This window comes from Oncorhynchus kisutch, linkage group LG24 (assembly GCF_002021735.2).
Source record: "Oncorhynchus kisutch isolate 150728-3 linkage group LG24, Okis_V2, whole genome shotgun sequence".
Lineage (NCBI taxonomy): Eukaryota > Metazoa > Chordata > Actinopteri > Salmoniformes > Salmonidae > Oncorhynchus > Oncorhynchus kisutch.
In genome coordinates this window covers 32560372-32582506 of record NC_034197.2, presented here as the reverse complement: position 1 = coordinate 32582506, position 22135 = coordinate 32560372, and the positions used below count along the sequence as shown (strand labels likewise).

The 22135-nt window shown below is 43.2% G+C and overlaps 2 protein-coding genes across 6 annotated transcripts in view; one reads left to right on the top strand and one right to left on the bottom strand.

Annotated features, from left to right (window-relative positions):
• Window positions 1–5743, top strand: part of LOC109880037 (sodium- and chloride-dependent creatine transporter 1) — a 44493-nt gene extending 38750 nt beyond the window's left edge. The window contains exons 11-14 of the mRNA XM_031803489.1: window positions 705–807; window positions 2532–2632; window positions 2843–3013; window positions 3621–5743. Coding sequence (XP_031659349.1) covers window positions 705–807; window positions 2532–2632; window positions 2843–3013; window positions 3621–3752 — 507 coding nt within the window. The 3' untranslated portion in view covers window positions 3753–5743. The remainder of the gene's footprint in view (window positions 1–704; window positions 808–2531; window positions 2633–2842; window positions 3014–3620) is intronic.
• A 10163-nt stretch (window positions 5744–15906) lies between these two features.
• The window catches only part of LOC109880033 (solute carrier family 26 member 6), a 28226-nt gene continuing 21997 nt past the window's right edge, over window positions 15907–22135 (bottom strand). For 3 of the 5 annotated variants that reach the window (XM_031804119.1, XM_031804122.1, XM_031804120.1), the window contains exons 14-19: window positions 21726–21833; window positions 17786–17917; window positions 17512–17712; window positions 16673–16727; window positions 16436–16581; window positions 15907–16304 (exon numbers count right to left, since the gene is read on the bottom strand). In XM_031804119.1, coding sequence (XP_031659979.1) covers window positions 16278–16304; window positions 16436–16581; window positions 16673–16727; window positions 17512–17712; window positions 17786–17917; window positions 21726–21833 — 669 coding nt within the window. In that variant the 3' untranslated portion in view covers window positions 15907–16277. The remainder of the gene's footprint in view (window positions 16305–16435; window positions 16582–16672; window positions 16728–17511; window positions 17713–17785; window positions 17918–21725; window positions 21834–22135) is intronic. The other 2 variants (XM_031804121.1, XM_031804123.1) reach the window with 1 other exon arrangement.

The window sequence follows — 22135 nt, the reverse complement described above, 5'->3', positions numbered from 1 at the left end:
GTCTCTCTTGCTTCTCTTTCCCCTCTCCTATACGCTCTCTCTCCTTCCACCTATCTCTACCATCTTCTACTACCGTCTCTCCTTCTCTCCTCTCTCCCCTCTCCTCTCGCCCTCCGCCCTCCTCTTAACTCTCTTTTCTCATCTCCCCCATATCCTCTACTATCTCTCTACTACCCTTTCTCGTTCTCTTTCTCCCTATCTCTCATCTTCCCCTCTCTCATTCCTCTCTCCCCCTCCTCTCTCTCCCTACTCCTCTCTCCTTCTGTCTCTCTTTACCTCCCACATTCTAACCTCTCTCGTCTCCCCCTCCTTTCTCTCCTCCCCACTCCTCTCTCTCTCTGTCTCTCTTCTTAACCCCCACATTCCTTCCCTCCTCTCTCTACTCCCCTTTCCTCTCCTCTCCCCACTCCTCTCTCTCTCCCCCCCTCCTCTCTCTCTCTCCCCCACTCCTCTCTCGCTTCTCTCTACCCCCACATTCTCCCTCTCTCTCTCTCCCCCGCTCCCCTCTCTCTTCGCCCTCTTCTCTCTCTCTTCTCTCTCTCTTCCTTACCCCCCACATTCTCCCCCCTCTCTCTCTCCCTCCTCTCTCTCTCTCTCCCTCCTCTCTCTCTCTCCCTCCTCTCTCTCTCTCCCCTCCTCTCTCTGTCCCCCTCCTCTCTCTCTCCCTCCTCTCTCTCTCTCCCTCCTCTCTCTGTCTCTCTCAGGGAGGGATGTATGTGTTCCAGCTGTTTGACTACTACTCTGCCAGTGGGATCACACTGCTCTGGCAGGCCTTCTGGGAGTGTGTGGTGGTGGCCTGGGTCTATGGTAAGGTGTGTGTGTGTTTGTTGTATGAGTGCCATCTCTGGGTTACTACTGGGATTGCATTGATTATTGGAGACATGGGAATTGTGGTGAGAGAGATGGATGTGCTGTACATTTTGTGTGATTTATGTGTGTGTGGTCTGTCTGTCTTGGCTACCACACAAATCTTATACAGAGAGACACAGTAGAGGAAATGGAATATGTGTCATGGGCTCTAAAGCCAACAAAAGCCCAGTGTTAAGAATATATTGTCAGTGAGATCTGGGAAGTCTAGCCTGTTTGTGTCTGCGTCAGTTATCTTGTCCATGTCTTGTCAGACATCATGCGGTGACACAGAACACACAGACTGTTTTGGCAGGGAAGTGACATGCAGAAAACAATTTGGCACCTAATCAACTCTGAGACCTACTCACAACCATGTTATCGCTCCCCTCATGATTGGCCACTTCTATCTCTTCCTTCCTTCCTTATTTCTCTCTCTCTCTCTGTCTCTCTCTCTGTCTCTCTGGTCTCTCTCTCTCTCTCTCTCTCTCTCTCTCTCTATTCCCGTGTCTCTCTCTCTGTCTCTCTCTCTCTCTGTCTCTCTGTCCTCTGTCTCTCTCTCTCTCTCTCTCTCTCTCTCTCTCTCTCTGTCTCTCTCTGTCTCTCTCTGTCTCACTCTCTGTCTCTCTCTCTCTGTCTCTTCTGTCTCTCTCTCTCTGTCTCTCTCTGTCTCTCTCTCTGTCTCTCTCTCTCTCTCTCTCTCTGTCTCTCTCTCTCATCTCTCACTCTCTCTCTCTCTCTCTCTCCTCTCTGTCTGTCTCTCTCTCTCTCTATTCCTGTGTCTCTCTCTCTGTCTCTCTCTGTCTCTCTCTCTCTGTCTCTCTCTCTCTCTCTCTCTCTCTATTCCCTTGTCTCTCTGTCTCTCTCTCTCTCTCTGCTGTCTCTCTCTGTCTCACTCTCTCTCTCTCTCTCTCTCTCTCTCTCTATTCCTGTGTCTCTCTCTCTCTGTCTCTCTCTGTCTCTCTCTCTCTGTCTCTCTCTCTCTCTCTCTCTGTCTCTCTCTGTCTCACTCTCTCTCTATCTCTCTCTCTCTCTCTCTCTCTCTCTATTCCCGTGTCTCTCTGTCTCTCTCTCTCTCTCTCTCTCTCTCTCTCTCTATTCCCGTGTCTCTCTGTCTCTGCCCCCATGTTAACATTTCCAAAGCTAGTGAAGTAGATAAAAACAAATACACATGAACACCAATAAAACATGAACAGTAACATTACACTCACAGAGGTTCCAAAAGAATAAAGACATTACAAATGTCATATTATGTCTATATACAGTGTTGTAACGATGTGCAAATGGTTAAAGTACAAAAGGGAAAATGAATCAACATAAATATGGGTTGTATTTACAATGGTGTTTGTTCTTCACTGGTTGACCTTTTCTTGTGGCAACAAGTCACACATTTTGCTACTGTGATGGCACACTGTGGAATTTCACCCAGTAGATATGGGAGTTTATCAAAATTGGGTTTGTTTTCGAATTCTTTGTGGGTCTGTGTAATCTGAGGGAAATATGTGTCTCTAATATGGTCATACATTTGGCAGGAGGTTAGGAACAGCTGCTCAGTTTCCACCTCATTTTGTGGGCAGTGAGCACATAGCCTGGTTTCTCTTGAGACTTTTCTCAATTGCAAGTCTGTACATAGTCAAAGCTTTCCTTAAGTTTGGGTCAGTCACAGTGGTCTCTTTCTCTCTCAGGTGCAGATCGTTTCATGGATGATGTGGCTCGTATGATTGGCTACCGGCCGATGCCCTATATGAAGTGGTGCTGGTCCTACATCACGCCCCTTGTTTGTGTGGTGAGTTAGGCTGTTAAAGCACACACCTCCAGAGCTAGGAAACTGTGGCCTACAGTCATGTAGATTTAGCATAGTTCAGGGTATTTGGAATACCAGAGCATTTGTGCTGTGCTTCACTGATCAATGTAATTATGGCTTTGGGATTAAATCTTTTTAAATTGCCTGTGTTGTTAACTAGTGTGTGTGTGTTGTGTGTGTGTGTGTGTGTAGGGAGTGTTCCTGTTCCACGTGGTGAACTACAAGCCCCTGACCTATAACTCAGTGTATACCTACCCCTTGTGGGGGGAGGCGCTGGGCTGGTGTCTGGCCCTCTCCTCAATGCTCTGCATCCCCATCACCGTCCTCTACAAACTACTGCGCTGCAAAGGATCCTTCACAGAGGTGTGTGTGTGTGTTTATGTTTGTGTGTGTGTGTGTGTGAGTGAGAGACTGGCCTCACACTTCTATGCTGAGGGGTGAGCATACTGTTTGTGTGTCTGAGTAGGAACTGTGTTTCCCTGGTGACGTACCCCCTACCTGCGTTGCCTCTGTGTGTGTCTGAGTAGGAACTGTGTTTCCCTGGTGACGTACCCCCCTACCTGCGTTGCCTCTGTGTGTGTCTGAGTAGGAACTGTGTTTCCCTGGTGACGGACCCCCTACCTGCGTTGCCTCTGTGTGTGTCTGAGTAGGAACTGTGTTTCCCTGGTGACGGACCCCCTACCTGCGTTGCCTCTGTGTGTGTCTGACTGAGCTGACTAAACTGTAACATACTACTATGAATATCACTGTCTGGCTCATGGTGGTGAATGTGTCACATCATCAATCAGACTGCTGAGTTGAAACTGTTTCCCACGTTAGCTCTACCCTGCCCTGTTAAAATGTCTCTGTGACTCTTGGTAGGCTTTCACACTATCACTGTCTCCGTGCTAGACTCATTTCATTCAGTGATATTTACCCTTCTCTTTCTCTCTCACTCTGTCTCTCTCCCTCCCTGTCTCCCCCTCTGTAGCGTTGGCAGCACCTGACCACTCCGGTGTGGGGTCGACATCACATGGAGTACTTGGCTCCTGAGTCTGAGGCCAAACTGCTGCCCCCTAATGGCCAGACCAAAAACACTTTGCTGTTTGAGAGTGTCATCTGACCATCTGAGCCCCACAGAATCCACCCCCTCGTTTCCCACTCAGAACCCTACGTCCCAAACACACACTCACACAAACACACATAGATACATACACACACCCTGCCTTGGCCCATCCATAAATGCACAGGAAGGCCACTCTGAAGCCGATCAAACACACACACTGAACAGCCCTGGACCAATGGACCAAAGAAAAGATGGGACAAGAGCTCAAATACACAATCAATACAGGCTGACATTCTTTCTGTTTTCCTCTACCTCTCTCTCTCTCTCTCAAGGGCTCTGAGTCTCTGTGCCTCAGTGCTGTCCTTTCCTGCCTCGTCCTGTGATTGTGTTGTGATGTCGAATGCAGCTGCGATATTTGCCCCCCCATCCCATCCCACCTCCACTGTGCCTCTCCCTTTCTCCTCTCTTGTCTGTGTGTGTCCCTCTCCTCCATGTGTAATGGATTCTGTGGGGCAGTTCAGTGCTGCTGACCCAGTCTGTAGTAACCCAACCTACCCTGTTGATGGTGCTGAATGAGTATTACTGATCCCAAGCTGGCAAACACTTATCTGTCTACTGTAGATCTGACTGTGAGTGTGTGTGTGTGTGCGTGTGTGTGTGTGTGCGTGTGGTGTGTGTGTGTGTGTGTGTGTGTGTGTGTGTGTGTGTGTGTGTGTGTGTGTGTGTGTGTGTGTGTGTGTGTGTGTGTGTGTGTGTGTGTGTGTGTGTGTGTGTGTGTGTGTGTGTGTGTGCGTGTGTTTGCGTGTGTGTGTGTTTGCGTGCGTGTGGTGTGTGTGTGTGTGTTTGCGTGCGTGTGTGTGTGACTAAAGGAGAGAGGTACTGTGCTCTATGTTATCTGTGTCCGTCTTTGACTCTGAGCTCAACCTGTCACCCGACCACTATTTTCTATCCTCCCTCATCATTCAAACTGTTAACAAACTTCCCTCTGTAAATGAGAAAAACAGCTAAGCATCACCACTTCCAGTGTAACTAACTAACTTACTAATTTAAGTGTCTTGAGTATTGTGTGAGTCTGTGAATCAGTGTTAATATTGGGGAGGGGATTGTAAATCAGCATTTCCACCTTGTGAGAGAGAGAGAAGCATACTGATTTAGAAAGAGAGAGAGGGAGGGAGGGAGAGAGAAGCCTACTGATTTAGAAAGAGAGAGAGGGAGGGAGAGAGAAGCCTACTGATTTAGAAAGAGAGAGAGAGAGGGAGGGAGGGAGAGAGAAGCCTACTGATTTAGAAAGAGAGAGAGGGAGGGAGAGAGAAGCCTACTGATTTAGAAAGAGGGAGAGGGAGGGAGAGAGAAGCCTACCAATGGAGAAAGAGAGCAAGGGAGAGGGAGGGAGAGAGAAGCCTACCAATGGAGAAAGAGGGAGGGGGAGGGAGAGAGAAGCCTACTGATTTAGAAAGAGGGAGAGGGAGGGAGAGAGAAGCCTACCAATGGAGACAGAGAGCAAGGGAGAGGGAGGGAGAGAGAAGCCTACCAATGGAGACAGAGAGCGAGGGAGAGGGAGGGAGAGAGAAGCCTACCAATGGAGACAGAGAGCGAGGGAGAGGGAGGGAGAGAGAAGCCTACCAATGGAGAAAGAGAGCGAGGGAGAGGGAGGGAGAGAGAAGCCTACCAATGGAGAAAGAGGGAGGGGGAGGGAGAGAGAAGCCTACCAATGGAGAAAGAGGGAGGGAGAGAGAAGCCTACCATTGAAGAGGGAGGGAGAGAGAGAGAAGCCTACCAATGAAGAGGGAGGGAGAGAGAGAGAAGCCTACCAATGGAGAGGGAGGGAGAGAGAGAGAAGCCTACCAATGAAGAGGGAGGGAGAGAGAGAGAAGCCTACCAATGAAGAGCAAGGGAGAGGGGGGAGAGAGAGAGAAGCCTAGTAATGGAGAGAGAGGGAGGGAGGGAGGGAGAGAGAAGTCTACCAATGGAGAAAGAGAGAGAGGGAGAGCAATGTGTCTTAATGCCAAGCCAAGAGAGAAGCAATAAAAGACAAGATGGAAACTTTATTTTTTATTCTCTTTATTTGCATAGACACTACCAATATTATTCAGACAAATACATGTATTAACAGATACTCTCAAAGCTCAATCACCTCTGACGGTTGCTATAGAGAGAGTGACACATTCATAGCCTGGTCTCAGATCTGTTTGTGCTTGAACCAACTACATATCATGTACAGTCAGGAGAGCTGTTTAAAGCACATAGAGATCAGATCTGGGACCAGGCTAACATTCATACTGTCCAACAGTTATAGACTTTCAGTCTCACTCCTATAAAACAGGTATTGATTAGAAACATGCTTAATTGATGATAAAAACATGATCTTGGAGAGAATGAAGAGTGCTGCTGTGCTTTAGATGTGTATTCAGTCATTCAAGTGCAAAACACGAAACACAATAGATCTGGTCACTTGTGAGCTGTGTATTCAGGAACAACAATTGTTTACTTTAAGATATTAGAGTGTGTAGTCTTATCAATGCTAGAAACTTGTCAAAATACATATTGTATTCAAAGTAGAATAACGTATCAGGTAATACACAATTTAGCTTAAAAATCTTTATGAAAAAAGTACGTAGTCAAATGTTCTAAATATCCATTAATATTGATTTTCTTTACATCCTCGTTAGAAAAATACAAAGAGATTGGCTCTGTAACAGTGTTCACAATAGATGAAAACTATGCTCTCCCTTTGGCATTGATTTGACCCTGAAATATGTGATTATTCATAGATCTGGGACAAGGCTACGTGATGCATGCATCATGCAGTCCCCATGATGTCTGAGGGCATAACAGAGTGAATAGATGTTTTTCACTCCCTTGAGTCGGCTATAGGAAAGTAGGTTGTCTTTGAATGTGTAGTCCTGCGGGACCCTACCACTTTTCCCACTGCATTTCATATACAAGGTTCTGTAGCGTAAGTTTTCCTCTGAGAAAATGGCTTGAATCTAGCCCTAAGGCTACCACTCTGAGAAAATGGCTTGAATCTAGCCCTAAGGCTACCACTCTGAGAAAATGGCTTGAATCTAGCCCTAAGGCTACCACTCTGAGAAAATGGCTTGAATCTAGCCCTAAGGCTACCACTCTGAGAAAATGGCTTGAATCTAGCCCTAAGGCTACCACTCTGAGAAGCCTATATGCAAACATCTGGTGGCACAGAAAAAACGGAAAATGGACAGCAGATGATCTATTGACTAAATTCCTCTTGCGACTACACTATATCTGACTTGGTAAATAATTTATTTTGAGTTCATGTGGACCAAGTGACCCAGACTTGAGCACTTGGACCAGGACTCGAGCACTGGGACTCAAGACTTCAGGCATAGGGTCTATTGACTCGACCATTGGGGCCTCAGACTCAAGCACAGGGGACTCGTTTCGGACTCAAGGTTTAGTGACTCACTACATCACTGGGCAAAACAGTCCTTGTAGCTCCTGTTCAGTCATTGGCCCCCGGCCCGTTCTACTTCTGGACATCAGTGTGACTGAGGCGTCTGGAATGTTGATAACAATGGAAATGAAGCGGCCGAGGGACGGAGGTACAACCCATAATAGTTTGCCAATACTTTGCAGCACCATCTGGTTATTGTGATACACTTTCTCACTCTCCTCTGAGATTGTGTGTCTGTTTTTTATCTATGTAATGTGCCATGTCTATGTAGGCTGAATTAGGAATTTACATGCCCAGATAATTCTTATAATATTATTCTTATATATGTTTGTCGTACTTCTGCGGTTGGGAAGAGAATATGATCTTATCCATAAAAAGGTTGTTTTTACCCTTGCGATTTCTGTGATCGATACAATGATCGCATTGAAAAGACGGATCTAGACGCACACAAGGTCTGTGTTCAGATCTGGCTGATCTCTTCAGGAGGTGGTCAGGGATGCATTGTGTGTGGATATCTTCTGTTTGGACGCAATCAGGCTACCGAAAGCGCATATAGTTGGCGACGTCATCAGCACTCCTCCCACAAGTCTTCAGAAAATATGTGTTTTGGTAACGAAATATGTTTCGGAAGAAAGATCAAATCAAATCATGATTTGATTTGATTTGAAGAAAGATGTTCCTAGTGTGTGAGGAACGTGTTTGCTGGCCTCATAAATGCTAGCCAGCAAGCCAATGTTTTGTTTGTCTATAGAGTTAAGCAAAACCTTTAGCGTTGCTTGCTAGCTTGTTGGCTAGCAAGAGGTTAGCTGGTTAGGTAGCTACAGTAGTTAGCTACTACCATCAGTTGTTGTGTTATTATATTTTGTCTATTCCACCGTTTGTAGAATGCATACTGGCATTGAATATGGCGCGAGTAAAGGGAATCCGGACACATTGTAGACAAGGTAGACACATTTAATCAAGGTGAGGCTCTTCAGATGAGGAAGGGGAGGACCATCCTCCTCAGTGAATTTCTTAAAATAAGGAAATGTAAAACATTAAAAAACTAGACTAAATATATTCACATCCTCAAATAATTTATTAATACACACTGTTTTGCAATAAAGGTCTACAGTAGCCTCAACAGCACTCTGTAGGGTAGCACCATGGTGTAGCCGGAGGACAGCTAGTTTCCGTCCTCCTCTTGGTACATTGACATCAATGCAAAACCTAGAACGCTCTTTGTTCTCACCCCTTCCATAGACTTACACAGTAATTATGTCAACTTCTGGAGGACGTCTTCCAACCTATCAGAGCTCTTGCAGCATGAACTGACATGTTGTCCACCCAATCAAAGGATCAGAGAATGAATTTAGTACTGAAAGCATAAGCTACAGCTAGCTAGCACTACATTGCATAAAATGTTGTGAGTAGTTGACTCAAAGAGAGAGAAAGACAAAAGTTGGAACAGTTTTCAACAACTTAATTTCGTAAAAATGAAGGACAAGCGAGAGAGAGTGTCATTTTTTTCAGTTTCACTTACTTAGTTAGCAAATGCAGCTCGCTAGTTTAGTTACTCAAACACCTGGCTCAAACAGAGGGATGCTATGTTAGCTAGCTGACTATGACTATCCCAACATTGGAACTCTTCCAAGTCAAGGTAAGCTTTTGGTTTTATTAAATAATTGCCACCGAAATAGGCGGGGTTTATGACTTTGTGGCTGTGTTAACTGGGGGTGAGCTAGTGCAGTGAGAAGGTTTTCGTGAGGTTGAAATTCATACATATTTGAATGTGATATTTATACCTTTGCTTATTCGACCTGGTCACTGACATAGACCTACAGCATTACACCAAATTCTTGTTTAAAAAACGAATCAGTGTCAGAGCCGAAATGTTGTGCGTCTTGACTGTTGACCAATGACAGGGGCACATGTCCAGATTAGTGACCGGAAATGTTCTAAAGTCAAATTGTAGGGAGAGGATTTCCATAAATAAACAGGCCTATGCAGCTCCAAAAATAGCTTGGTAATCAGAAATATCAACTGTTGACTTTGCAATGGGGCAACAATTACTAGCACAGGTCTACTGGTCTTTTGGTATGTCCAACTGGCTTGAAATGTATTATTTACTTCTGAAGCTTGCATTTGGAATTTGTTTTTAAAATTCATTATTACAACATCAAGATGTGTTGTGTAGACAAAATAATGAAAAGGGATGTCTGGTAGCCTCAATAAATAGAGAAAGATTTTTTCACTAGATTTTTTCACTTGAAAAAACTTGTGACTCGACTTGACTAGTCCTTAGAATGCACAACTTGACTCAAGACTCAACCCATTCTACTTGGGACTCGACTTGAGATTGAGACCTTGTGACTAAAATAATAGTGACTTGGTATATTAATGAATAGGATGGATGAGGGAGGTGACTAGACTACACGTCTCTCTCCAAGGGATGATAGAGCCAATCCCTGTGAGGTTGGGGACAGATTTGGGAGTTTTATTTCTGGAGCTATTTTGTGTTCAGTTATTAAACATAACATGAAGGAGAAACTGCCTTGGTCCAACTGACAACACAAACACCCACACCTCGGCTCAACTAACAAATGCCTCTCACACAACGACTCTCAGTTCTGTCCTCACAATCACCTCTCACTCCCTTTCTACTCCCTCTCCATGCCTATAAATACAGATTCCTAATAGTCCAGTGTTACATTCTCCCACTCCTACAGCTCTATGAAACCTCTCCTGTCTCCCTCTGTTTCTCTTTCCTCTCTCCCCTTTCTCTCTCACGCCACTCCTCTCCTTTATATCTATCTATCTACCCATCTTTCTGTCTCTCACCCTCAAAGAGAGAGAGGGCTGAAGTGACGTCTTGCTGGCTTACTCATTACAAGATGTCATAAAAAATCCCGTTACCGCAGCAACGGCACCATTTATCACCATGGAAACCGACCTTCATGTCGTGGTGGTGCATTCTCCTTCGGCAAGAGAGGGAAGAGGCAAGGCGAACCAATGGGAAGCCAGGGAGCAGATGGCGGAGGGTCGTCACTAGTTAACACAGTCGCAAGTCATTATTATGGCTAAACCCCACCTATTTCTACAATTAATCTTGATCTGATTTTAAACCTAACCTTAACCACACTGCTTATGTTATGCCTAACCCTAACCTTAAATGAAGACCAAAAACCTTCAAGGGAGGGGGGGGGATATTCTGCGTTCATGTGGCATCTGAGTTATTGGATTATCGGAAATTCCTAGTTCCCACTGGGAAGTTTCACTGGAAGGACCCTCGAAGTCAGAAACACAATTTGGAAACTTTGTTGCCGAATAGTGACATTTCACCACCGTCCTTTTCAACCAAACAACAAATCATTTTTTTACAACTTTATCAATATTGATAATGTAGCTACAGTAGTTTGACCATTGTCAATTTTAAGCAAAATAGCTTACTTTATTATTAATGACGTTAGCTAGCTTATGCTATTTTTCGATCCCCAAACAATACAGTTTGCAGGTCCATCTGCAGATATTATGACATAACAACCATTCCTGGACTGACGGAGCTGCTGATGGACAGTAGAAAAGAGAGAATCTATTGGTTCTGTTTATTTGAGGCAGAGATGCTCAGAGCTGACTGTTCAATGCTCCGTTTATTGAGGATTAAATTTTGTAGCGATCATTTTCTATGATAGCTTAAATTGAAAGAAAATGTATTGTGATATGTCCATAGTTGTTTTGTATATAAGTTCATATGTCATGTTATTGGGACATCAAAATTGGCCTATATAGAAATGTTTCTTACAGAAAAAATATGAAAAGCATAGGATATACATAACCATGGCAGCAATTGAAAAGGAACGGTTTGGGGAAATGATTAAACCAAAGGTGAGGACACAACAGTTCATCTGACACAAGACTGAATCCAAACATTAAACTGTTGATATTATGTGCATTTGACATTTACTGTACTTTGACGCATTTATTGATTAAAAAAATGGAAAATACTCTGCATACATTCAGCAACATGATACGAATATTCCTGGTGCAACATAAGACATTTTTTTTCTCCAAGCGTTTGTTTGAGAGGACTAACTGGCCTCTTCCAAACGGTTTCTAAGTCATTTAAAATCATTTTGGTGCACATAGAAAGGAGGCTTAAGTGCATTCAGGTCCGTGTGCCACGGCTCATGGTTATCACCCTCTTCCATAGACTTACAAAGTAATTATGACGACTTCCGGAGGACGTCCTCCAACCTATCAGAGCTCTTGCAGCATGAACTGACACCCAAATCAAAGGATCATAGAATGAAACGCATAATCTGCAGCTAGCTAGCACTGCAGTGCATAAAATGTGGTGAGTAGTTGACTCAGAGAGAGAAAGACAATAGTTGAACAGTTTTGAACAAATTCATTTCTTTAAAAATTAAGGAGAAGCAGCAGAGAGCGAGAGCTAGCTATAGGCTTATTTCGTTTTATTTTTTAAACTAACTTTCACATACTTAGCTACCTAATGCAGCTAGCTAGTTTAGCCTACTCACACCTGGCTCAAACAGAGAGGAATGCTATTTATGTTAGCTAGTGCCAGTGCTCCCACACATTGGCTAATCGGGCTATCTGCATTGTGTCCACCACCCGCCAACCCCTCTTTTACGCTACTGCTACTCTCTGTTCATCATATATGCATAGTCACTTTAACCATATCTACATGTACATACTACCTCATTCAGCCTGACTAACCGGTGTCTGTATGTAGCCTCGCTACTTTTATAGCCTCAATACTGTATATAGCCTGTCTTTTTACTGTTGTTTTATATCTTTACTTACCTATTGTTCACCTAACACCTTTGTTGCACTATTGGTTAGAGCATGTTGTATTCGGCGCACGTGACAAATAAACTTTGATTTGATTTAGCTGGCTAAGAATATCCACTCTTCCAAGTCATGGAAGTTATTAATTTATTGTCACCTGGGCCCGCTGGTGTAACTGCTAAACTGCGTAATTACTGTACTGCATGATTCTAGCAGGTTTACTAACACGTTAGTTCTAGTAGCTATGTTGACTATGATGTTAGCTAATATGGTGACAACGATATAGGCTGTGTGTAGCGGTTAGTGGTTATGGTATAAAGGTTTGGCTTGGTTACAGACAACTGTTGTGTTGTGCACTGAAGTCCACAAGCAAAGAGAAAAGGTGAGATGAGGAAAGCCCATAGATGCGAGAAGGAATTATTCAATGAGCAAAATTATCATTCTGTTTGTATGTGGCTGCTATGAAAGTGAACTGTGTTTGTGTGTGATCAGGGGTGTATTAATTCAGCCGATTCTGTTGCTTCCATTTCATAACCTCTACAAGATCGGTGGGTCCCCCACGGGACGGTTGAGCTAACGTAGGCTAATGTGATTAGCATGAGGTTGTAAGTAAAAAATAACATTTCCCAGAACATAGACATATCTGATATTGGCAGAAAGCTTGAATTCTTGCTAATCTAATGGCGCTGTCCAATTTACAGTAGCTATTACAGTGAAAGAATACCATGCTATTGTTTGAAGAGAGTGCACCGTTATGAACTTGTTATTAATAAACCAATTAGGCACGTTGGGGCAGAAATGCAATGGTTCATTGGATCAGTCTAAACCTTTGCCCGTACACTGATGCCATCTAGTGGCCAAAATCTAAACTGCACCCGGGCTGGAATAATACAGTATGGTCTTTCTTTTACATTTCAAAGATGATGGTACAAAAAAAATATGTTTTTCTTAGTATTATCTTTTACCAGATCTAATATGTTATATTCTCCTACATTAATTTCAAATTTCTACAAACTTCAATGTGTTTTCCTTTCAAATGGTATCAAGAATATGCATATCCTTGCTTCAGGTTCTGAGCTACAGGCAGGTAGATTTGGGTATGTCATTCTAGGCAAAAATGTAAGAAAAAAGGGGGTGGATCCAGAACAAGACAGGGATAGACCTACTTGAATTTGTCCAATAGAAACTCTTGTTTTGCTTGCAAAACAGAAAATGTTGCTACTGTTTGGATTTAACAGCACTATCAGCAAGGCATGTCCTACAGACCCTAGTTTTGTCGCACCTGGTCTACTCTTCAGTTGTCTGGTCAATGGCCACAGAGGCACTTAGGAAAGTTACAATTGGCTCAGAACAGGCCAGCACGGTTGGCCCTTAAATGTACATGGAGAGGTAACGTTTATAGTATATGCATATCAATATCCCATGGTTCAAAGTGGAGGAGGGATTGACTTCCTCACTACTTGTTTGTTTTTGTAAGAAGTGTTGACAAGCGGAATAAACCGAGCTGTCTGTTAAAACTACTAAACTACTACAAGACATGCCACTAGAGGTCTCCTCACAATCCCCAAGTTCAGAACAGACTATGGGATGCGCACAGTACTACATAGAGCCATGACTACATGGAACTCTATTCCACATCAGGTAACTGATGCAAGCAGTAAAATAAATAACATTTAAACTGATAAAAGTACAGCTTATGGAGCAGAGGGTACTGAGAAGCGTTGGGGAGAACAGGCTCGTGGTAATGGCTGGAGCGGAATTGGTGGAATGGTATCAAATACATCAACACATGGTTTCCATAGTTTCCATGTGTTTAATGCCATTCCATTTACGCCGTTCCAGCCATTATAATGAGCCGTCCTCCACTCAGCAGCCTCCAATGCTGTGAAGAGACACACACACAGGTACAGACACACGCATATGCACACAGGTACATTGTAATATTGTTATATGCTGGTATTATACATTTTGCATTGTAGATATGTAGTGGTGTAATAATGTTATATGATGTACTGTGTGATGTAAGTGCCTTAATGTGTATGGACCCCAGGAAGAGTAGCTGCTGCCTTGGCAGTAACTAATGGCGATCCCTAACAAATACAAATGATATATACATCACAGGAAGTTGGTGGCACCTTAATTGGGGAGAACGGAATAGTGGTGATGACTGGAACGGAGTTTGTGAAATGGTATCAAGTACATCCAACACATGGTTTCCATGGTTTCCAGGTGTTTGATGCCGTTCCATCTGTTCCGTTCCCGACATTATTATGAGTCGTTCTCAGCCTCCTGTGATGTATTTAAGCAAAAAGGCATGAGGGGTGGTATATGGCCAATATACCATGGCTAAGGGCTGTTCTTAGACACAACGCATCGTGGAATGCCTGGACACTGCCCTTAGCCGTGGTATATTGGCCAGGGTAGGCCATCATTGTTAATAACAATTTGTTTTTAACTGCCTAGTTAAATAAAGGTTTAAAAAATTGCCTTGATGACAGCTTTGCACACTCTTCTCTCAACCAAATGGTACGCTCCGGTACCGCTTGCCCTGTGGTAGCAGAGAAAACATGCGGTAGCAGTCAAATCGTTTCAGTCTCCTGAGGGGAAATAGGTTTTTGTCGTGCCCTCTTCACGACTCTTGGTATGTTTGGACCATGATAGTGACCATGATAGTGATGTGGACACCAAGGAACTTGAAACTCTCGACCCGCTCCACTACAGCCCCGTCGATGTTAGTGGGGGCCTGTTCGGCCCACCTTTGCCTGTAGTCCACGATCAGCTCCTTTGTCTTGCTCACAATGAGGGAGAGGTTGTTGTCCTGGCACCACACTGCCAGTTCTCTGACCTCCTCCCTATAGGCCGTCTCATAGTTGTAGGTGATTAGGCCTACCACTGTTTACCACTGTTCAAACTTAATGATGGTGTTGGAGGCGTGTTTTTGCCATGCAGTCGTGGGTAAACAGGGAAAACAGGAGGGGACTAAGTACACACCCCTGAGGGTCCCCAGTGTTAAGGATCAGTGTGGCAGACGTGTTGTTGCCTACTCTTACCACCTGGGGGCAGCCCGCCAGGAAGTCCAGGATCCAGTTGCAGAGGGAGGTGTTTAGTCCCAGAATCCTTAGCTTAGTGATCAGCTTTGTGGGTACTAGGGTGTTGAACGCTGAGTAGGGGTTTCTTTGCAGCAATTTGACCATGAAGGCCTGATTCACACAGTGAATCAGGACTGGTAATTCTAATGAACTTATCCTCTGCAGCAGAGGTAACTCTGGGCCTTTTTTTCCTGTGGTGAGGCTCATGAGATCCAGGTTCTTCATAGCGCTTGATGGTTTTTGTGACTGCACTTGAAGAAACTTTCAAAGTTCTTGAAGTTTTCCGGATTGACTAACCTTCATGTCTTAAACTAATGATGGACTGTCGTTTCTCTTTGCTTATTTGAGCTGTTCTTGCCATAATATGGACGTTGTCTTTTACCTAATAGGGCTATCTTCTGTATACCAACCCTACCTTGTCACAACACAACGGATTGGCTCAAATGCATTAAGAAGTTAAGAAATTCCGCAAATGAACTTTTAGCAAGGCACACCTGTTAATTGAAATGCATTCCAGTTTGTGCAAAGCTGTCATCAAGGCAAAGGGTGGCACTTTGAAGAATCTGAAATATAATTAGATTTTTTTAAACACTTTTTTGTTTACTACATGATTAAAAATGTGTTATTTCATAGTTTTGATGTCTCCACTATTACTCTACAATGTAGAACATAGTAACAATAAAGAAAAACCCTGGAATGAGTAGGTGTGTCCAAACTTTTGACTCATACTGTATATGTGTATTTAAGTAGTAAAAGGGAAGTATTTGGTCCCATATTCATAACATGCAATGACTACATCAAGCTTGTGACTTTATACATTTGTTGGATGCATTTGCTGTTTGTTTTGGTTGTGTTTCAGATTATTTTGTGCCCAATATAAATTAATGGTAAATAAAGTATTCTGTTATTTAGAAGTCACTTTTATTGTAAATAAGATTAGAGTATGTTTCTAAACACTTCTACATTAATGTGGATGCTACCATGATTACGGATAATCCCGAATGAATTGGGAATAATGACGAGTGAGAAATTTACAGACGCACAAATATCATACCCCCAAGACATGCTAACCTCTCACTATTACAATAACAGGGGTGGCATTTATGGTATTATGATATATGTGCTGTGTTGAAGATTGTGGACTCAAGAGAACTTGAATCATCAGGGTACATTGATACTTCATTTCCAACACCATAATGCTATCAATATTGCATCATTAGTAACCATTATTTATTATTTTCCATAAAGAATTGTGACCAATGTGACCCATGTTGTTTACATCTTGGTAGTGCAGGCCATGTCCTAGTAGAGAAGGAGATAATGTCAGAATGTAAGATAAGAATCAATTCATTGATATAATCATAAGAATGCAGCTGATTTTGGAGGACAGTTCCACAACCAGCCAAATGTCCTTGAGGGCTTGGTCTACTCACCAGTGCACACTCGTAGATGGGAACGTCTGAGGCCCCTTGCAGCCGGAGGCTGTGTAGCACGGCGTCGTGGACCGTAGTGAACAGACGGCTCTTAGGGATGGACTCAGAGAAGAAGCTTGCTCTGGATAACTGCTCCACGACACAGACTGGAGGAAAGACAAACCAGGTTAGACAACACACACAAAGACCACACACGCTAGACCAGAGAGACCAGCATGAATTAGCACAGACACTCACCTTGGCATCCAGCTAAATAGATATCAATGTCAATCTCTCTATAGTCTCTGAATATCTGCAATAAAGAGAGAAGATAGTGAGAGAGATGGAAAGAGAGTGAGAGAGATGGAAAGAGAGTGAGAGAGATGGAAAGAGAGTGAGAGAAAGGTCAAATAAGAAGGCTGTGTTTTTCTACGAGACTGTTTGTGTTGCACCAGTTTGGATTCATCTGTTTTTTCTCTTCATCCCTCTCTCTCTCCACCACTCTCTCTCTCTCCACCACTCTTTCTCTCCCCCACTCTCTCTCTCTACCACTCTCCCCCTCTCTCTCTCCACCACTCTCCCCCTCGCTCTCTCCACCACTCTCCCTCTCTCTCGCCACCACTCTCCCCCTCTCTCTCTCCACCACTCTCTCTCCACCACTCTCCCCCTCTCTCTATCCACCACTCTCCCCCTCTCTCTCTCCTCCACTCTCTCTCTCCACCACTCTCTCTCCCCCTCTCTCTCTCTCCATCACTCTCTTTTTCACTCTAGATCTCTATAAGTGCCTCTTCCCCGACATACAAAACAATCTAATTTAGACCTGCCTACTCACAGAACACAAGACCTTTGTTTGATTCAAGCACAAGGCCACTCAGGAGTATGACAGCGAACAATGTTACATAAGGAGACTGGATACAAAGAAACTACAAATACATTTCTGAAAACATTAACCTCTTCTTCCTTTTTTCTCCTTCTCTCTCTCCCTTTCTCTTTCACTGTCTTCTCCATCCCATCTGTGATCAACCCTCCCTCTCTGTCTTTCCTCCTATCTCCCTTTCATCCGTCCCCATCCTTCAAAAACACACACACAAACATACGTTATTCAGCATCATCACAGTGACGGTGTCTACAAAGCTGGCTGTGGAGAGATCCAGGATGATGGTATGTGTGTCGGAGCTCCTCCCTCTCGTCTCTTCTCCTACGGTACTGGACGTCTGGGTTATGGCATCATCGCCATGACTACCAGTCTCAGAGCCCAGGTCCAACCCGGTCCATTGCTGCTCGTAGGCCCAGTTCACCTTAGATTGACAGAGAGACCGTATGTTACTCTGCTCTGGAATGAATTGAGGTTTTGTACATTATGCTACAGACCTGTCCATTAGTGGGTCTGTCAGTCAGGGCGATGTCTGTCCTGTTTTCCTTCAGGTCAGGGGAGCCCTTCTCTACGTCCACCTTGTCCTCTGGGTGGACTGTACCATTGGGTAGGTGTCCATTCACACCATTCTGGGAAGGGAAGGGGAGAGACATCCACTGAAATAATGTCACTTGATAATAGTATAAAACCATTTTTGTGTACAGTGTGTGTGTGTGTGTGTGTCGGACTGTATGTATATGTGGTGTGTGTGATGGACTGTATGTATATGTGATGTGCGTGTGTGTGTGTGTGATGGACTGTATGTATGTGTGTGTGCGTGTGACTTGTGTGTGATGGACTGTATGTATATGTGACGTACAGTATGTGTATGTGACGTGTGTGTGTGCATGCGTCGGACTGTATGTATATGTGTGTGTGTGTGTGTGTCGGACTGTATGTATATGTGATGTGTGTGTGTGTGTATATGACTGTATGTATATGTGATGTGTGTGTGTGTGTATAGGACTGTATGTATATGTGATGTTTGTGTGTGTGTGTCGGACTGTATGTATATGTGATGTGTGTGTGTGTGTGTATATGACTGTATGTATATGTGATGTGTGTGTGTGTGTGTATAGGACTGTATGTATATGTGATGTTTGTGTGTGTGTATATGACTGTATGTATATGTGATGTGTGTGTGTGTGTATAGGACTGTATGTATATGTGATGTTTGTGTGTGTGTGTCGGACTGTATGTATATGTGATGTGTGTGTGTGTGTGTGTGTATATGACTGTATGTATATGTGATGTGTGTGTGTGTGTGTATAGGACTGTATGTATATGTGATGTTTGTGTGTGTGTGTAAGACTATATGTACAGTGGGGCAAAAAAGTATTTAGTCAGCCACCAATTGTGCAAGTTCTCCCACTTAAAAAGATGAGAGAGGCCTGTAATTTTCATCATAGATACACTTCAACTATGACAGACAAAAGGAGAAGGGAAAAAATCCAGAAAATCACATTGTAGGATTTTTTATGAATTTATTTGCAAATTATGGTGGAAAATAAGTATTTGGTCAATAACAAAAGTTTATCTCAATACTTTGTTATATATCCTTTGTTGGCAATGACAGAGGTCAAACGTTTTCTGTAAGTCTTCACAAGGTTTTCACACACTGTTGCTGGTATTTTGGCCCATTCCTCCATGCAGATCTCCTCTAGAGCAGTGATGTTTTGGGGCTGTTGCTGGGCAACACGGACTTTCAACTCCCTCCAAAGATTTTCTATGGGGTTGAGATCTGGAGACTGACTAGGCCACTCCAGGACCTTGAAATGCTTCTTACGAAGCCACTCCTTCGTTGCCCGGGCGGTGTGTTTGGGATTATTGTCATGCTGAAAGACCCAGCCACGTTTCATCTTTAATGCCCTTGCTGATGGAAGGAGGTTTTCACTCAAAATCTCACGATACATGGCCCCATTCATTCTTTCCTTTTAGCATCGTCCTGGTCCCTTTGCAGAAAAACAGCCCCAAAGCATGATGTTTCCACCCCCATGCTTCACAGTAGGTATGGTGTTCTTTGTCCTCCAAACACGACGAGTTGAGTTTTTACCAAAAAGTTATATTTTGGTTTCATCTGACCATATGACATTCTCCCAATCTTCTTCTGGATCATCCAAATGCTCTCTAGCAAACTTCAGACGGGGGGGACACGTCTCGCACTGCAGGATTTGAGTCCCTGGCGGCGTAGTGTGTTACTGATGGTAGGCTTTGGTCCCAGCTCTCTGCAGGTCATTCACTAGGTCCCCACGTGTGGTTCTGGGATTTTTGCTCACCATTCTTGTGATCATTTTGACCCCACGGGGTGAGATCTTGTGTGGAGCCCCAGATCGAGGGAGATTATCAGTGGTCTTGTATGTCTTCCATTTCCTAATAATTGCTCCCACAGTTGATTTCTTCAAACCAAGCTGCTTACCTATTGCAGATTCAGTCTTCCCAGCCTGGTGCAGGTCTACAATTTTGTTTCTGGTGTCCTTTGACAGCTCTTTGGTCTTGGCCATAGTGGAGTTTGGAGTGTGACTGTTTGAGGTTGTGGACAGGTGTCTTTTATACTGATAACAAGTTCAAACAGATGCCATTAATACAGGTAATGAGTGGAGGACAGAGGAGCCTCTTAAAGAAGAAGTTACAGGTCTGTGAGAGCCAGAAATCTTGCTTGTTTGTAGGTGACCAAATACTTATTTTCATAAAAAATCCTACAATGTGATTTTCTGGATTTTTTTTTCTCATTTTGTCAACCATAGTTGTAGTGTATCTATGATGAAAATTACAGGCCTCTCTCATCTTTTTAAGTGGGAGAACTTGCACAATTGGTGGCTGACTAAATACTTTTTTGCCCCACTGTATATGTGATGTGTGTGTATAGGACTGTATGTATATGTGATGTGTGTGTGTGTATAGGACTGTATGTATATGTGATGTGTGTGTCTATAGGACTGTATGTATATGTGATGTGTGTGTGTATAGGACTGTATGTATATGTGATGCGTGTGTGTATAGGACTGTATGTATATGTGATGTGTGTGTGTATAGGACTGTATGTATATGTGATGTGTGTGTATAGGACTGTATGTATATGTGATGTGTGTGTGTATAGGACTGTATGTATATGTGATGTGTGTGTGTATAGGACTGTATGTATATGTGATGTGTGTGTGTATAGGACTGTATGTATATGTGATGTGTGTGTGTATAGGACTGTATGTATATGTGATGTGTGTGTGTATAGGACTGTATGTATATGTGATGTGTGTGTGTATAGGACTGTATGTATATGTGATGTGTGTGTGTATAGGACTGTATGTATATGTGATGTGTGTGTGTATAGGACTGTATGTATATGTGATGTGTGTGTGTATAGGACTGTATGTATATGTGATGTGTGTGTGTATAGGACTGTATGTATATGTGATGTGTGTGTGTATAGGACTGTATGTATATGTGATGTGATGTGTGTGTATAGGACTGTATGTATATGTGATGTGATGTGTGTGTATAGGACTGTATGTATATGTGATGTGATGTGTGTGTATAGGACTGTATGTATATGTGATGTGATGTGTGTGTATAGGACTGTATGTATATGTGATGTGTGTGTATAGGACTGTATGTAAATGTGATGTGTGTGTATAGGACTGTATGTATATGTGATGTGTGTGTATAGGACTGTATGTATATGTGATGTGTGTGTATAGGACTGTATGTATATGTGATGTGTGTGTATAGGACTGTATGTATATGTGATGTGTGTGTATAGGACTGTATGTATATGTGATGTGTGTGTATAGGACTGTATGTATATGTGATGTGTGTGTGTATAGGACTGTATGTATATGTGATGTGTGTGTGTATAGGACTGTATGTATATGTGATGTGTGTGTATAGGACTGTATGTATATGTGATGTGTGTGTATAGGACTGTATGTATATGTGATGTGTGTGTATAGGACTGTATGTATATGTGATGTGTGTGTATAGGACTGTATGTATATGTGATGTGTGTGTGTATAGGACTGTATGTATATGTGATGTGTGTGTGTATAGGACTGTATGTATATGTGATGTGTGTGTGTATAGGACTGTATGTATATGTGATGTGTGTGTGTATAGGACTGTATGTATATGTGATGTGTGTGTGTGTATAGGACTGTATGTATATGTGATGTGTGTGTGTATAGGACTGTATGTATATGTGATGCGTGTGTGTATAGGACTGTATGTATATGTGATGTGTGTGTGTATAGGACTGTATGTATATGTGATGTGTGTGTGTATAGGACTGTATGTATATGTGATGTGTGTGTATAGGACTGTATGTATATGTGATGTGTGTGTATAGGACTGTATGTATATGTGATGTGTGTGTATAGGACTGTATGTATATGTGATGTGTAGAACCTGTTTTTTTGCCTCCTTTTTAGCTTTCTTTTCTTTCTTGTCTTTCCTCTTTTTTTTAGCATCTCTTTTCTTCTTTCTCGTCAGCAGCTTCCCAACGTCAATACCGCTCTGTGTGAGGAAATGAATACCGCTCTGTGTGAGGAAATGAATACCGCTCTGTGTGAGGAAATGAATACCGCTCTGTGTGAGGAAATGAATACCGCTCTGTGTGAGGAAATGAATACCGCTCTGTGTGAGGAAATGAATACCGCTCTGTGTGAGGAAATGAATACCGCTCTGTGTGAGGAAATGAATACCGCTCTGTGTGAGGAAATGAATACCGCTCTGTGTGAGGAAATGAATACCGCTCTGTGTGAGGAAATGAAAGAGAGCGGTTGAGAGAGAGTAAATAAAAAAGGGCAGATTGAGAG